The sequence below is a fragment of the Abramis brama genome, assembly GCF_963993115.1.
Source record: "Abramis brama genome assembly, chromosome: 7".
In the NCBI taxonomy this organism is placed as follows: Eukaryota; Metazoa; Chordata; class Actinopteri; order Cypriniformes; family Leuciscidae; genus Abramis; species Abramis brama.
In genome coordinates, this window is record NC_139969.1 from 14,360,931 (window position 1) to 14,377,728 (window position 16,798).

At 40.2% G+C, this 16,798-nt stretch overlaps 1 protein-coding gene across 1 annotated transcript; it reads right to left on the minus strand.

Annotated features, from left to right (window-relative positions):
- Positions 1-1,637: 1,637 nt before the first annotated feature.
- On the minus strand, positions 1,638-5,521 carry ptx3b (pentraxin 3, long b). The gene is made up of 3 exons (XM_084119571.1): positions 5,158-5,521; positions 3,598-4,155; positions 1,638-2,794 (listed from the first exon to the last, which is right to left on the minus strand). Exons 1-3 carry the CDS (start codon positions 5,330-5,332, stop codon positions 2,178-2,180), a joined length of 1,350 nt encoding a protein of 449 aa, XP_083975697.1. The 5' UTR covers positions 5,333-5,521; the 3' UTR covers positions 1,638-2,177.
- Positions 5,522-16,798: the final 11,277 nt, after the last annotated feature.

Genomic DNA, 16,798 nt, shown 5'->3' on the forward strand with positions numbered 1-16,798 from the left:
AATATAATATAATATAATATAATATAGCTAATATTAAACTGTGAGTCAAGCCCTTGAGCTTGAGAAAAGATCTTTACGTCACTGCTTTATGGAGCTTTTTCACAAACTAGGATGATGCATTTCCACAGCTATTAACATTGGAATTAGTGTTTCATATTATTAAAAACAACAACAACAACAACAAAACATTAATGTACATTTATAACACTATACTCTGTATTTTTATTTTGGCATTAAATTACAGAAAACCAGTTTACACTGCTGTGAGGGTTTGTAAAACAGCTGAGGGAATGACATCTTTGAATTTTACATCTTTCTCTCCTCTGGCCAACGCAATCAATTTCTCCATATTTTTTCCCCTATTTTGGAAAGTCATAGAAACACTGTGCATTTTTTCTTTTGCTATTGGAGCAAATGTGAATGCAAAAAATATGTTTGTTAGTTTCTATAGTAGTTTACCCAACTATGACGAATTCTGCTTCTGAGAAGCCCGGAAATGTGAAATAGGTCTTTTCCTAGCTTTTTCCATTGATATCAAAATTTGACATGAAAAAAGGCTCCTACAATTATTTTGGGACAATGATTAAACAATAAAGTTGACACATGTGGCATTTGAAAAAAAAAAGTTTTTTTTGAGGAGTTGGTAAAGTTTCTAATGTGTCCTACAATTATTATTTTTTTTTTTAAACTTAATTTTACTAAAAAATCAACTCCTGGGAAATAAAAGTGCCAGAAGTAGAAAAGGTGCCCCAATGAAACATGAAACATGAAAGATTCTTTTTAATAAGCACATCCATCCTAAATTGTGTTTTGCTGGGACTATTTGGGAATATAGGCCTATTTGTTGGGAATACTTTACATTTATAATATGTAAAGATACAACAGTTTTGCATTCATCTATCTTAACTGAAATTAATCATACTTTGAATTGTGAACTGTAAATCTGTAAGGATTGCCAAATAATTATGAGCTCTATAAATGTACATCTTTTATGAACATTGTTTGAGATATGTTATACTCAAAAATTCTTTACTTTAAAACCTAGTTTTTTACTAGACCATTGTCATGCTACAAAACTTTAAAATCAATACCAATGTTTTTAAACGTAATTATAATGCTGAAACAGCAAGTGAATACATTTGCATCAACTTTATATAAACAGTCATTTATATTGATGTGTTAGGCCTTCATACTGGTGAAACATTGCCATGTAGGTTGACAGGACAAAGTTAGGTCAGTCAACATAAAGGGCTCTGACCTTATACCTCTCTCACCACTGGAAAATACTGCTCATTGTAACAATCATTACACATACACATGTGGGTGTCATTTCAGAGTTACCGTCTCTGGTTTAAGCACACGCCTTGTTTGGGTTCATTTTATAGTATGTGTGGTCAGACTGGACCAACTGGCAATAGTCATATTGGAGCAACACCTATGCAGCAAACATTGTAAATTACTAAACTACAAGAGCAGGAAAATCTGTTTCGAATTATTGGTGTACAGTGTAAACAGTCATGTCCAGCATGGTGCTGTAAATAAATCCAGACTTGCCCCACCTTAAGTCATTAAAATGTAAATTTGGTACAACAGAGAAGCATTTCTGCTATTTGTAGTCCATTAAATTATGCTCACTGAGCCACACCGCTAGAATTTATTAGCTTTTTACTCATTTAACTGATTTATTTACATGTTAATGCAATTTACTCTTTAATGTGCTAAAATGAAATAAAATACTACACAATATTAAACTATTTTAATTGGCTTTGTGTACAGTGTTTTAAGGTCAAAAAGGATCCTCTCAAGAGTTCACCCAAAAATGAAAATTCTATCATCATACTCACCTTCATGTTGTCCCAAACCTGCTTGATTTTCTTTCTTCTGTGAAGCACAAAAGAAGACATTTTGACGAGTGTTTCAGCTGTTTTTGATATACCATTAAAGTCCGTTGCACCTCATTGATTTTCATTGGACAAAAACAATGAGAAATTGATCAAAATATCTTCTTTTGTGCTCCACAGAACAAGGAATGGCATGAGGGTGAGTAAAATACATTTTTGGGTAGATTATCCCTTCAAGCAGTGCTTTTTATTTGGAATGAAAAAGAAGATACTTATAAAATCATTGATGATATACAATATAATATACAACATATTGTGATGGATATTGGTGCAGTCTCAGTTGATATATTGAGCGCCACCATGTGGAATGATCTCTGAAACACCCCATCCAATCACATTCCCGCGGCCATCACAGGATCCGTCGTGATTGGCGTACTCTTTAATCCTCTCTGCTTCCAGCACATGGTCCCACATGTTAACCCCTGTCATTTTCCCAGTGAAGGCAACCGATGAGTCCAGATCTCTGTAGAAACCCGACCGGCTGCGCTCTTGCCCGAGCAGAAAGAACCCGTCACCGGACAATACGTTCCCCTCGGCTACTCCATGCTCTCTGGCAACGTTATCTCCATTCACCCATAAAGTAGCCAGCCCCTGCTCCGAGCTCCAAGCTGCACAGAAGTGTCCCCACTGCCCATCTGTTACTACACTGTGAGCTTCCACTAGATGGGTCTCACCGCCCACCGTGAAGAGCACCGAGCGCCTTGCCAAGAGAAGCTGGAGCTCTTGAGGTTTTTTCTTGGTTCCATAAGAGAAAATCACTGTTTTATTTAGAGACTGGGTCACTTTGGCCCACAGACAGATGGTGAATGATTGTAGGGACATGGACATGGAGGGTGTTACTTCTGCAAAGATGTGCTTGGAGCGCATTGGGAATAATAAAGCCATTTCACAGCCTTAAAAAAAGAGAATGAGAGTTAGCATAAAATTCAAGATTAATTATTGCATTAAATCAGCATGAAAATACTGACAGGTATTTGCAAAGTATATATTTATTATTTTTCAGGGCCACAGAAATTATATATTACAAATTATAGGCTATTAAATACAGGCAACACACTACCGGACCGGTCAAAAGTTTGGAATCATTATGATTTTTTTTTGTGTGTTTTTGATGATAAATTAATAATTTCAGTTAATAATGTTTATATTTTTTATCAATGTTTTTAGTGTTTTTGCTGCTTATTATTTTTGTGTTTATTTTTCTTCAGGATTTCAGAAAGTTCAAAAGAACAGTATTTATTTGAAATGGAAATCTTTTGTAACATTATAAATGTCTTTACTGTCACTTTTGAAAAATTGTATGCGCCCGTATAACATGTATAAGGGTTTCCACAAATATATTAAGCTGCAAAAACAGTTTTCAACATTGATAATAATAAGAAATGTTTCTTCAGTACCAAATCAGAATATTAGAATGATTTCTGAAGAATCTTGTGACACTGAAGACTAGAGTACTGGCTGCTGAAAATTCTGCTTTTCATCACAATACATTTTTTAAAATAATATTAAATTAGAAAGCAGTCATTTTAAATTGCAACAATATTTTACAATATTTTTACTGTATTTGTCTGTCTATCCTGTCTGTTCCCTATGCCCTAAACCAAATTGCCTTTTGCGGATTAGCAAAGTGTATTAAATTAAATTAATAAACAGTGAAATCATCATTAATTTGTTTTCGTATAGTTGAGACATCTACCTGAGGGCAGATAGCGGTGTGCCGTTGCTCTTTGGAAAAGGGCCAGCTGGGCATGTACCCTTTGAAGATCTACAGCGGTGGCCATTAGCGCTCTCTCCAGTTTCCCGCCATCCACATTGCTTGCTTCTTGTTCCTTTGGATAAACGGAGAATGACTTCATGGCCACTTGTCCCAGACCTGCTCCTAGCACTGAGTTGCTCTCCAGTTTGGTGAGACGGGAGGCCTGGTTCCTGCTGAACTGAATGAGCTGCTGTAACGTCTCATTGTTTTGGGCTTGATACATATCTGCAACCTTTCTGAGCTGCTCCATGGCTTGGTTCAGATTGCGGTTAATCTGTTCACTTATACATTTGCAGGTGTTTTCTGAAGCTTGGACGCACGCTTTGTTGTTGTTAAGCTTATGGAGTTCCTTCCATACGGTGTCCATCTCTGCCTTAACCATGTCTTCAGTCTGCTGCATAAGCATGTCTTGCTTCATCTGAGAGTCCTCCAGCATGATGAAAAGTTTGTCCCAGCGTGAGAGGTCTTGAGGCGGACAGGGAATTTGTGTAGGTCCAGCTGTAAAAAAAAATATTTAAAAAAATATGCTTTTTACTGCTCTGTGTTTGTGTATGTGACCGAAAAGGTACTAACATCATGTAATAATTCTAAACAAAATTTATTTTTATTTAAATAAATTTGTTGTCATGCTTTCTTCCTAGGGCCACAGATGAAGGTTGTGTATAGCAGGCTCAAAAATGGCTAAATGCAACTTTGATTGTTCCTCAGCACCTAACTTAAATAACAGAGACAAGTTCTCTGAAAATGAATAACCTTATGCTCATAAGCATCCTCTGGTTAATAAGTTCAAGCTCAAGGCTTGGGTTTGCAGGAGAGAGCGTCAGTGGAAAGGTATGTAAATGTCAAATGTCATGAAACCTACCAAGACTTTTGCTTTTTTAAAAGCTAGGGGTCATGACTCGTGACACATTTCATATCACTGTGCATTACTAATACAGATGAATTATTCAAATACATTTGGGTTGTTGACATAAAACAATTTTAGAATGTTGCCATATCCTGTGGTGTGATATGGCACATCTAAAACTATTAACAACAGTATTTTGCTACATAATTTGATTGGTTATATGGAATATTTGTGGTTTTAATTTTAAGTTGGAACTCTGTAAGATCATTAAAACTTGTGAAAAGCAAAACTGTTTAAAATCTACTACATGAAATATTTGTACTTTTAATATTAAGTTGTCACAGTTCAAGACCATTTAAAATGGATGGGTGGAGGCAAAAATGTGAAAATTGTGAAAAGAACATTAACAAGAAATGATGACTAGATATAGCACCAAATGTAGCCTTTATACATTATCAATATTAACTTGAATATATATACGTGTTTGTTCACCTACCCATTTACTCAATATTTCTGTTAGTTTAATTTTAAAGTAATTTGCCATGCTGTCAGTTATTTTAAGAAGTCAAATGAGAATCTAAATTTCAGTACAAAAAAAAAAAACATTTATAAATAAAAATGAAGAGACTTCTGGAATAAAAAAAAAAACTTACTTTGCAGGCGGTCACCATTGGAGATTTCGTTATAGTAGGAATCAGAGTACTCCTCTCCATAATCATAACCAAACACATTCCCACTCAAAAAGCAGGGCAGGCAGAGGGCCAACACGGCCCCGGGCGCATACATTCTGATGTTAATGCTGGTCTGTATGTTAGTCTGTCTCTGCATGTAATCAGATTATTTTGAAGTAAATCAGATGTTCCACAGCCACTAAGATCCCTTGTGGGTTTTTTTTTCTTTCCTGTGTTGTAACTCAGCCACCGTGCCTCATGTGCCTGGAAGCCCACTGAGTGTGCATGAGTCTGAGCAAGCTCTTTTAAACAGCACTCAGAGCAGGGCTGTCACACTGTGAGTAATGCTTTGTTGGAGGTGGGCAGCATATATGATGTATTCAAATGTCACAGTCTCTACTGCTGTTTGGACAAGAAATTGTCATGGGGGTGTGGAAAGGAAAATAGGAAAGGGGTTGGGTCTCCCCAAATGAGAATTCTGCCTCAAGTCAAGGTTAAAGGATAGAGAGATTTGGACAAAAAAGATGTTTGAAGGCATAATTAAGGGTGTCCACTTTAGAGTGATGGGTGGATTCCCGCTGCTGTGGTCATTAGTCATCATTAGCCGTTTGTCTGCTGTCTGTTAGCCATCACGTTACCTCAGCTCATTGTCTGACTGTAAAAATAAATAAATTTGGGAGTGACGCGCTGCCAAGATGGCGACGGTCGGCCATGCCCACTTTAGGCTTCAAAAACGGTCTTCAGAAACCTACGGGTGACATCACGGACACTACGTCCATATTTTTTTACAGTCTATGGGTCCAACAAAACAAACAACATGAGACATTTTTGTGTTGCACAGATGAAAGAAAGCCATACAGGTTTGGAACAACTATAGAGGGTTGTAAATGATGAATAAATGACAGAATGTTCTTTTTTTCATATTCTGAGGTTTCAGCTCTGAATATTAACAGGTTTTGTAAATATTAACTGTGGGTGCATTAGAGCATCAACTCTTTGCTGATTGAAGTTTAACTCATTTTGTCAGATTGAAGAGGACTTGGGAATTAAATTACTCAACACAATATTGAATTAATTGTGTCAAGACCTATATTCATAAATTACCAGCAGATCTTCAGGGAGGCGCAGGACAAACAAAGAATGATTGTGTAATATGTACTGCTTGAAGACGTGACTAGGAGATCCAAATGCAAGCTTTATCGAGTGCAATCCATAATCATAATCCATTTAACATGCATAAGGTCAAAACCACCAGGTAAACAATCTAGATACAGACAAAGGTCCAAGGCACAGGCAAACAGGGCAATCCAGGGAGACAGGCAGAAGAACAAGACCATGACAATGTAAGCAGAAATAGCATTCTGAAATGCAGTGTAACACAAATATGCAGCAAGATTTCACAAAGAATGACTGAACACACAGAACAAGATAATAATACACAGGTGACAGGAATCAGAACATAATGAGCCCAGGCAATGAATCATGGCAAATGCAGTTCATGATACAATCAAGGAGACAGGACAAGTGCCCTCTGGTGGCTATCATCTGCACTCCAGCTGACAGGTTGAACCGGGGGAGGGACGGAGGGCCAGGTCCATGGACAGAAAACAAGACTTGGAACTGAGACAGATCATGGAACCGGCAGAGCAGGTGACCAGGGCAAATCAGGCAAAGCAGGTGGCCAGGTCGGAGCCGGCAGGACTGAAGATATCACAGCGACCATGATGGCTGGAGACTCTGGCGTGGCGGCCATGACGGCTGAAGACTCTGGTGTCCATGACGGCTAAAGACTCTGGCATGACAACCATGACGGCTGAAGGCTCTGGTGTGACGGCTATGATCCCTGAAGACTCTGGTGTGACGGCCATGACGGCTGAAGACTCTGGTGTGACGACCATGACGGCTGAAGACTCTGGCGTGACGGCCATGACGACTGAAGACTCTGGCATGACGGCCATGACGGCTGAAGGCTCTGGTGTGACGGCTATGATGGCTGATGGCTCTGGCATGATGGCAACGACGGCTGAAGACTCTGGCATGCCGGCCATGACGGCTGAAGACTCTGGCGTGACGACCATGACGGCTGAAAACTCTGGCATGACGGCCATGACGACTGAAGACTCTGGCATGACGGCCATGATGGCTGAAGACTCTGGCATGATGGCCATGACGGCTGAAGGCTCTGGTGTGACGACCATGACGGCTGAAGACTCTGGTGTGACGGCCATGATGGCTGAAGACTCTGGCATGACGGCCATGACGGCTGAAGGCTCTAGTGTGATGGCTGAAGACTCTGGCATGACTGCCATGATGGCTGAAGGCTCTGGTGTGACGGCTATGACGGCTGATGGCTCTGGCATGACGGCCATGGCGGCCAAGACGTCTGAAGGCTCTGGCATGACGGCAATGATGGCTGAAGGCTCTGGTGTGACGACCATGACAGCTGAAGACTCTGGTGTGACGGCCATGATGGCTGAAGACTCTGGCGTGACGGCCATGACGACTGAAGACTCTCGCATGACGGCCATGATGGCTGAAGACTCTGGCGTGACGGCCATGACGGCTGAAGGCTCTGGTGTGACGACCATGACGGCTGAAGACTCTGGCGTGACGGCCATGACGACTGAAGACTCTGGCATGACGGCCATGACGGCTGAAGGCTCTAGTGTGATGGCTGAAGACTCTGGCATGACTGCCATGATGGCTGAAGGCTCTGGTGTGACGGCTATGACGGCTGATGGCTCTGGCATGATGGCCACGACGGCTGAAGACTCTGGCATGACGGCCATGACGGCTGAAGGCTCTGGTGTGACGGCCATGATGGCTGAAGACTCTGGTGTGACGGCCATGGCGGCCAAGACGGCTGAAGGCTCTGGCATGACTGCCATGATGGCTGAAGGCTCTGGTGTGACGGCCATGACGGCTGAAGGCTCTGGCGTGACGGCCATGACGACTGAAGACTCTGGCGTGACGGCCATGACGGCTGAAGGCTCTGGTGTGACGGCTATGACGGCTGATGGCTCTGGCATGATGGCCACGACGGCTGAAGACTCTGGCATGACGGCCATGATGGCTGAAGACTCTGGCGTGACGGCCATGACGGCTGAAAACTCTGGCATGACGGCCATGACGGCTGAAGACTCTGGTGTGACGGCCATGATGGCTGAAGACTCTGGCATGACGGCCATGACGGCTGAAGGCTCTAGTGTGATGGCTGAAGACTCTGGCATGACTGCCATGATGGCTGAAGGCTCTGGTGTGACGGCTATGACGGCTGATGGCTCTGGCATGATGGCCACGACGGCTGAAGACTCTGGCATGACGGCCATGACGGCTGAAGGCTCTGGTGTGACGGCCATGATGGCTGAAGACTCTGGTGTGACGGCCATGACGGCCAAGACGGCTGAAGGCTCTGGCATGACGGCCATGATGGCTGAAGGCTCTGGTGTGACGACCATGACGGCTGAAGACTCTGGTGTGACGGCCATGATGGCTGAAGACTCTGGCGTGACGGCCATGACGGCTGAAGACTCTGGTGTGACGGCCATGACGGCCAAGACGGCTGAAGGCTCTGGCATGACGGCCATGATGGCTGAAGGCTCTGGTGTGACGACCATGACGGCTGAAGACTCTGGTGTGACGGCCATGATGGCTGAAGACTCTGGCATAACGGCCATGACGGCTGAAGGCTCTAGTGTGATGGCTGAAGACTCTGGCATGACTGCCATGATGGCTGAAGGCTCTGGTGTGACGGCTATGACGGCTGATGGCTCTGGCATGATGGCCACGACGGCTGAAGACTCTGGCATGACGGCCATGACGGCTGAAGGCTCTGGTGTGACGACCATGACGGCTGAAGACTCTGGCATGACGGCCATGACGACTGAAGACTCTGGCATGACGGCCATGACGGCTGAAGACTCTGGCGTGACGGCCATGACGGCTGAAGGCTCTGGTGTGACGACCATGACGGCTGAAGACTCTGGCGTGACGGCCATGATGACTGAAGACTCTGGCATGACGGCCATGACGGCTGAAGGCTCTGGTGTGACGACCATGACGGCTGAAGACTCTGGCGTGACGGCCATGACGACTGAAGGCTCTGGCATGACGGCCATGACGGCTGAAGACTCTGGCGTGACGGCCATGACGACTGAAGGCTCTGGTGTGACGACCATGACGGCTGAAGGCTCTGGTGTGACGACCATGACGGCTGAAGACTCAGGCGTGACGGCCATGATGGCTGAAGACTCTGGCATGACGGCCATGACGGCTGAAGACTCTGGCGTGACGGCCATGACGGCTGAAAGCTCTGATGTAGCAGCCAATTTGTGACGGCTCTGGCGGGTGCGACATGACGACTGAGGATTCTAAACTCAGAAGTGTTGTGACTCGTGAGCATTGGACTTAAGATCATCAGACTAGGAATTGCTGAACACCGTGTTGGGCAAAGCTCTATGGCCAAAAAAAAAGTGTTTAGGGGAAGGGTCCTCCTCTGCTTCATCCACTATGAAAGAGGAACCATGTGTATGTGTAACCTCAATACATTATGAAGGAACAGACTGAACATTTGAAGTCGAAGGATTGTGGCTTGAACACTTGAAGTTGATTCTTTTTCCAGCATAAATATATATATTTTTTTCAGATCAATCAAACCAGAGCAGTTTTAAAATAATGCTCCACCCACTGCTTATGAGCAGAGATTTTTTTTTAGAAACACAGCCAAATAATTTACTGACAACGTCTGTTAAATACTCCTTGTCTGGGGTGTGTCTATAGTTTCCAATAGGCTTTTATGAAAGTGACAGAAATAGCATTGTTTAATTGTAGATTTAGTGTTTGTCGGCTCTTGTGCTGTGCATATGCGTTAATCATTATCACGTTCTTAGAGCTTTTCTCCAAAAGTGCAACTTATTCTTGTATATTACTATGTTAAAAAAACTGAACATAATACTTTAGCACACTGAAAAGAATTTCTTTGGCACCCAAATTGAATAATATGCTTTTATACATTTTACAATCCTGATGGTAGCCTAATCATTATACAGTTTTATTATGGTGACTTTAAACATTTCCTAGATATTTTAGTTTAATGGTTTAAAGGGTGATTTCACCCAAAAATGAAAATTCTGTCATTAATTACTCACCTTCATGTCGTTCCAAACCTCTAAGACTTTCCTTCACCTCTGGAACAGAGAAGGAGATCTTTTTAATTAAATGTCTGTCCCTCCATTGGCAGCTACGCAACTACCACTTTTGATGCTTCAAGAAGTTCATAAAGAGATCATAAAATTAGTCAATATGAATCGAGCAGATTATGATCCAAATTTTCTGAAGAGACATGCTTTATATGATGAACAGATTTTATTTTACAGAATTTAGGCTTTTAGCAAACAGAGAACAAAGCTCTTGAGGAAGCTCAAATGTGCTGCGTAACACCAGAATGAACCTCATTGGTTCTTGCATGTAAAGAGAACATGCTTGAGCTTCCGTTTACCACAACTGATGTGTGAGTTGATGAATGTTTATATGTGAATAAAAGCCTAAATTCAATCTGTTCATCATATGAAGCAATCGTATATCTTCAGAAAACTAAACCGCTTAATTCATATGGATAAGTTTTAGGATTGAAGGGGGTGGATTGGAATTCACTGCTGCTTCAATGTATAATGAGTGATTATAATCAAGGTATTAATCAATATTTTTCCTTCTAAATATCAAATGAGTTGAATGACTTGAATGAGATTTTACTTTGTTATAGAAGTTACCAGTGTGATTACTGAAATGTTCTTTTCATGTATTATTTAATGTCTATTTGATATCTGAATGCAGTAACAGTGCTTGCTTATTTAGCCCGGCTTCCAGAAATGAAATAGGGACTTGTTTTGTGTTTGAGAAAGGTCTTCAATGTGTTAAAACATAGGGGTCATTGAAGCCAATAGTTTAAGGGACCATTTCTTTGTTAAAGCCTTACTTTCCAGTTAGACTAAAGTGTAGTTCTCCTTGAGAGAAAGAACGTATTATTTTGATGTTTTGAGAATACTCTCCTGTTTATAGAGCCTGGCCAAATCCAACATTGGAAAAGCTGTATGTCGGTGTGTGTGTTAGTCTTCTTGGTTACAGGTTAAGGAACCACTGGCATTATTGGAGATTGACTGAGTTGTTGTTCTAGACATGTTGGCACCCAGAAACCCAAATCTGCGACCTGGAAGGTCATGCCGTGCCTAACTTCAGGGTCTGAGTGTCAGCTGCATACTCGATGGAGATATGCTTCAATCTATCTGTATATGTGTGGAAAATTACTATGTTTATCTATTTTTTAGCCAATGACGTAGCTTAGACCTTGGTGTAGGGTATAACTGCTGTGATCTTTGTAACTGTAAGCGGGGCGGCCTACGAACTCCTGTGAGTCTTGAAGCTGACTTCTGCTGATAAAACTGCAAACTATCTTCAGTAAAACTTTTCTTCAGTTTATTATAATTCTGACTCCGGGTCTTCTTTCAAACATCTGGTCCTTGGGTCCTAAACTGTTACCCCCTAACAGGATCTCTTTATGAACTTTTTGAAGCATCAAATGGGTAGTTGCCAATGGAGGGACAGAAATCTCTCAGATTTCATTAAAAATCTTCATTTGTGTTCCGAGGATGGATCAAGTCTGACGGGTTTGAAACATGAGGGTGAGTATTTAATGACAGAAATTACATTTTTGGGTGAACTATCCCTTTAAGACTGACTCTTTAGCATTTATCTAATTAAAATGATATTATAATTATTTAACAGTTCTTTATATATTTATTTTGACTGATTTAATAGCAATAAATTATTTTGGAATTATTAATATTTTTCTTTGAATATTCAAATATTCTTTATTATATACTGACTGTCATGTGTTTTCCCTTCACACCTAATGCTTAACACACCCAGTAAGCAGAACACCTTGTCATTTTACCATGTTGTAATTAATTGTAAACAATAATCTTGGAAAGTCAGACAAAAAAAGAGGATTAATTTCCTAAATGTATAGATTGATGTCCTAATTGTTTTTCAATACAATTTGCAGAACAGGTTTCACTGTTGTTAAACTTGCAGTCAAAATTCAGAGAAGGCATTACAGTTATGACAGCTGTATCTGGTTCCCATTTTAAAATGATATTCTGTTAGAACATTGTCTAATTGTACAATTTTAAATCATTTTAGCTTTGTTGAGATTGAAGAAACCAATAAAACCATTAGAAAGCACTTGCTTTTTCTTATATACACAATGTCCTGAGTTGTTGTCCTTGGCCCACAATTGTAATTCCCCAACCTCAAGTAAATAAAAGTGTAAAACAGAACTAAAATGGGCGTCTCTATCTTTGCAGCTTTAGACAACAGCATAAAAAATTCCAAAAGACAGAAATTCTGAGAAGCAATCATTAACTGAACATTTATGAAATCTCTCCCCCAGTGATTTATCATCTGCTACAGAGTAGTGGAGTACAGTAGTGGAGTTTCATTCCATTCTGTTTGTTTGTTGGGGTTTTACAGACACACCACGCTATATTGTGTAAAATATATATATCCTATAGGAACAGAAATCAGTGATCACGTGTGATTTTGTTCTATACCGATAGTTAAGCAATCAGTTCACAAAACAGAGGAGCCTCCATCAGAACAAAATTGAGAACATGTGGAGAATTAGGCCCAGCATTTCTATAAATGGGCTGTTTCTATAAATGGGTTTTAGATTATGAGGTATATGAACTGAACTTTCTTCAGGTGTCCTATGACACCTAGTCTCAATAAAGCAATGCAGCTGGTGCAGACTAGGTCAATAGCTGTACAAGGCACCTGTATTGTATACCATATACCAGAGGGGATATAATATATTTACACTTGAATAAAACCTACCTTTGCTTCCCTCCACTGACATACATTAGAGAATGGAAAATGACCTCAGGCCTAGCACAGTCTGAACAGCGTTGGAGAGAGGTGAGAGGTTGAGAATGTTTCAAACAACAGCAGTTTGAATGTTTGCCATCAGCTGCCAGGTCTCTTTGGCCCTGCTGTATGTCACAGCCACATGCTTTGGCAAATCATTAGCATGTTAAGAAAATATAGCTGCATGGCTTTGATTTCTAAAAGGAACAAAGTTGGTTCTCAATGGCGTCCAATCAAATCTGCGTGAGGTAAAGCTGGGCGGAGACTTCAGAGAACAAAAACATTCATGAGCATTCCTCAGGTAATGAACATGTTCACCATGAAGTCGGACACAGAAACATGCTGATTTATGTCACCTGGTTGTCCATGCCAAACTCGCTACGGGCAACAACTTTTTCTCCAATCTCGGGGGGCTACTTCAAAACTGCCTCATAAAGCGGGGTATTGTTCAGTTTTAACTGTGCAGTGCTGCTGATGACATTTCCTTCCTGTGGACTAGGGTTTTAGATATTTGACTCAAGAATGTCTTGTTCATAATGATGGCTCCTGGGTCAATGAAGCTCCTGCACTGTGAAATGAAGGACTCGTAGAGAATTCAGCATGTAGGCAGATATAATTTTTGGTTTCAAACATCAAATTTTAATTTCATTATTTATGTTAGATATAGAAGTATTAAATTGCCAGTACACCCTATAGCAATATTTGCCCCTCTGAACCTGTGAGGTGAAACATTTCAGCTCTCTAACCAGATCCCAATAGTGCCATTCAAGCCAGCAGATCTGGAATACATTATGAATCCCCCCAGTCACTGACAGAAAGAATGAATAATTACCTGATTAAAATGTCTCAGTGACTGATTTATGCAAAAAGAAGCTGCAAGATGTTCCTCCCCTGGGACATTCGGTTTATTCAGTGCTATCAGCTGCCAGTAATACATTGTATGTATGAGAGAATATGACACTGCACTTGCAAGGCTGACACGCAAGGTAATTTAAATGGCTGTCCAACTGAGCTAATTTTCTGTATTTTAAAGTGAAAGCCATAACATAATATATCACAAACATGTATCAAACTGCATTTATAAGCAATGGGGATGGAGCTTAAATTAAATATTTTCTCTCTTTTGAGCATATGGTGTAACCTTTTATAAAACAGAAATGTATTTACATGTCTTATTGACATGCTATCATGCACAGAAACTTCACATTTGCAAACCTCATGAGATGTAAGTCAAACAGTGAAACATTTCAAAATAATGCATATACTTATAATGATGGCACCTTTATTTTTCCTTCTATATTTATCAGAATTGTCCATAGGCATTTAATGACATTTTAATTCATAAAAGAAGAAGAAACAGGCTATTTAAAGTAGCCTATGTTTCACAGAGTATACTAGAACTGCTACTGCAGCGGCATGATATTTTGTCTACAGTAGGTCTTGTTTACTGTTGCTATCAGTAACTTGGGACATGCATTTCGCAAAAACAACCACAAGCAAGAAAAACCTATGAAAACACATTGATAAAAAAAAAAAATGATTTACTGTTTGCTGGCAGTGACATCAAAATGTTATTTTCACTTGGACTGAGAAAATAGCGTTTTGCACAACTTCTCTATAAAAAAAATATGACTAGCTCTAAACTATTTAGTAGATTTATGAGAAAAGTGCTGTAATAAGTCCAAGAGATCAAATTGAATTTAATCCATCTTTTAAATAAATATTTGTTCATCAAAATAGTGGCACAACTTAATGTCTTGTATACTTCATTTTTTAGACACATAAGTGTTTTAGTTGGGAGAGAAGAGAGGCATGCAAGCAAATGCAATGAGGTCAAAATGAGTATCAATGACAGCTGGCATCTCTCCTACTTCCTGCCTGATGCACAGTAAAGACCAAGACCAAGATCCTTTACCCTTTTTGCAAATCTATCCAAATAACCAGAACATTGCTAATGAAGACATTAAAGTGCAACAAAAGGTAACCACGGATTTCTGTTAACATATACCAAACCAGCGCAAAATCAAATAGAAACAAACAAAAAAACAAAAAACAGAATATTCATATGTGCAATGCAAATGTAAAGAGGACTATTGTGCTGTATTGCACTGTTGAAGAAAATAGGCATTAAAGACCCACCAGTGGTCAGATTTTCTTTATCCTGGGTTCCTTTTAAAACTAATTCCACCAATTCCACCAATTGATATGAGAGGAGCACAAGATTTCCTGAAGTCAACAACCATCTTTTTATGTCTTGTTGACCAGGTGTCAAACATATCACATCCCCTCTGTGAGCTGTCTCATCATTTTCTGTAATGAACCCCCTCACTGTGGTGGACTGTAGGTCTCAAATATGATGATGTGATTACTTCGGCACTTGGCAACAGTCGTGGATTCATCCCTGTGGGAACCTGGTGTACAGAGTGCCAGAGCATGAAATAGTCATGCACTTTGTGTTCTATCTATCTATCTATCTATCTATCTATCTATCTATCTATCTATCTATCTATCTATCTATCTATCTATCTATCTATCTATCTATCAGCCGCGGCTCGTCTGTATGGGCAGGTGGGCCAGAGCCCCACCAAAATATTCATACATACATAGACCTCTACACTGAATAAATTATAAATGTGTTCAACATTCTGTAACAAATATTTTTCAGATTTTTTAGACTGTTTTAAGTGTAAAGTGAGCAGGATGTATTCAAATGTGTGCATGGATTCAGTAGTATTTATGATACTAAGTGGGGGCATCCTGTCTCGGAGTCCTCCATAGCTCTACAGCACCCCACAGATTTCCAATGTAAATGTAGTGAAACATGGAACTGCAGCGTGCTCTCACAGAGAGGCATTGAGGCAGATTTCAGGCTGCCCCGCTTATTTTCACTTGACTAGACTATCATCAGTCCGCTTTAGCTATGTGTCTGTAGACTGTACAGGTCAGTAACTAGTGGCATGTCTGTCCTACAGTCTATGATTCTTCCTATGTGGAGTAGCGTATCAAATTAATGAAAGTATAAACCCTTTAGTTTAAATGTGCTCATGTGAATAACCTTTATGTTGTGTTTGTTTTATGTTTGGTCTGAGAATAGACATGACTTTGTTTTCCTCACTGGAAAACTTGCACCAACCTGAAAAACAACAACAACAACAACAACAAAAAAAACAAAAACATTTGGATGCAATAAATACATTAACTAAAGGCAATTCTAAGAAGGCATTCTATGCGTTTGTCGTGTGTACTAAAGTATGTCAATCATCATTACAGCAGCGGAATAACGCAAGGACATTGGAATTCTGCCAAAAGTGTACCTGATGTGCTCAGTAATTAGAATATATAGCTTACAAAATGTTTATCATAAATAATTATCATGAATTTATCTATCTATCTATCTATCTATCTATCTATCTATCTATCTATCTATCTATCTATCTATCTATCTATCTATCTATCTATCTATCTATCTATCTATCTATCACGAGGACAAATTATAGACTTAAAATTAAAATATTTTCATTATAATTATATAATTTGCTATCATTGTGAGAACGTTTAGTGCATTTGGAGGAAAATCTCACCCACGTCTCTGATCTATAGACTGTAAAAAAAATAGCTCTGATCTCACACCCACACAGCGAACCTCGCGGTATTCTACGGGATTTTACAATTCCAACGGAACCATCGAACCATTGACGTCACT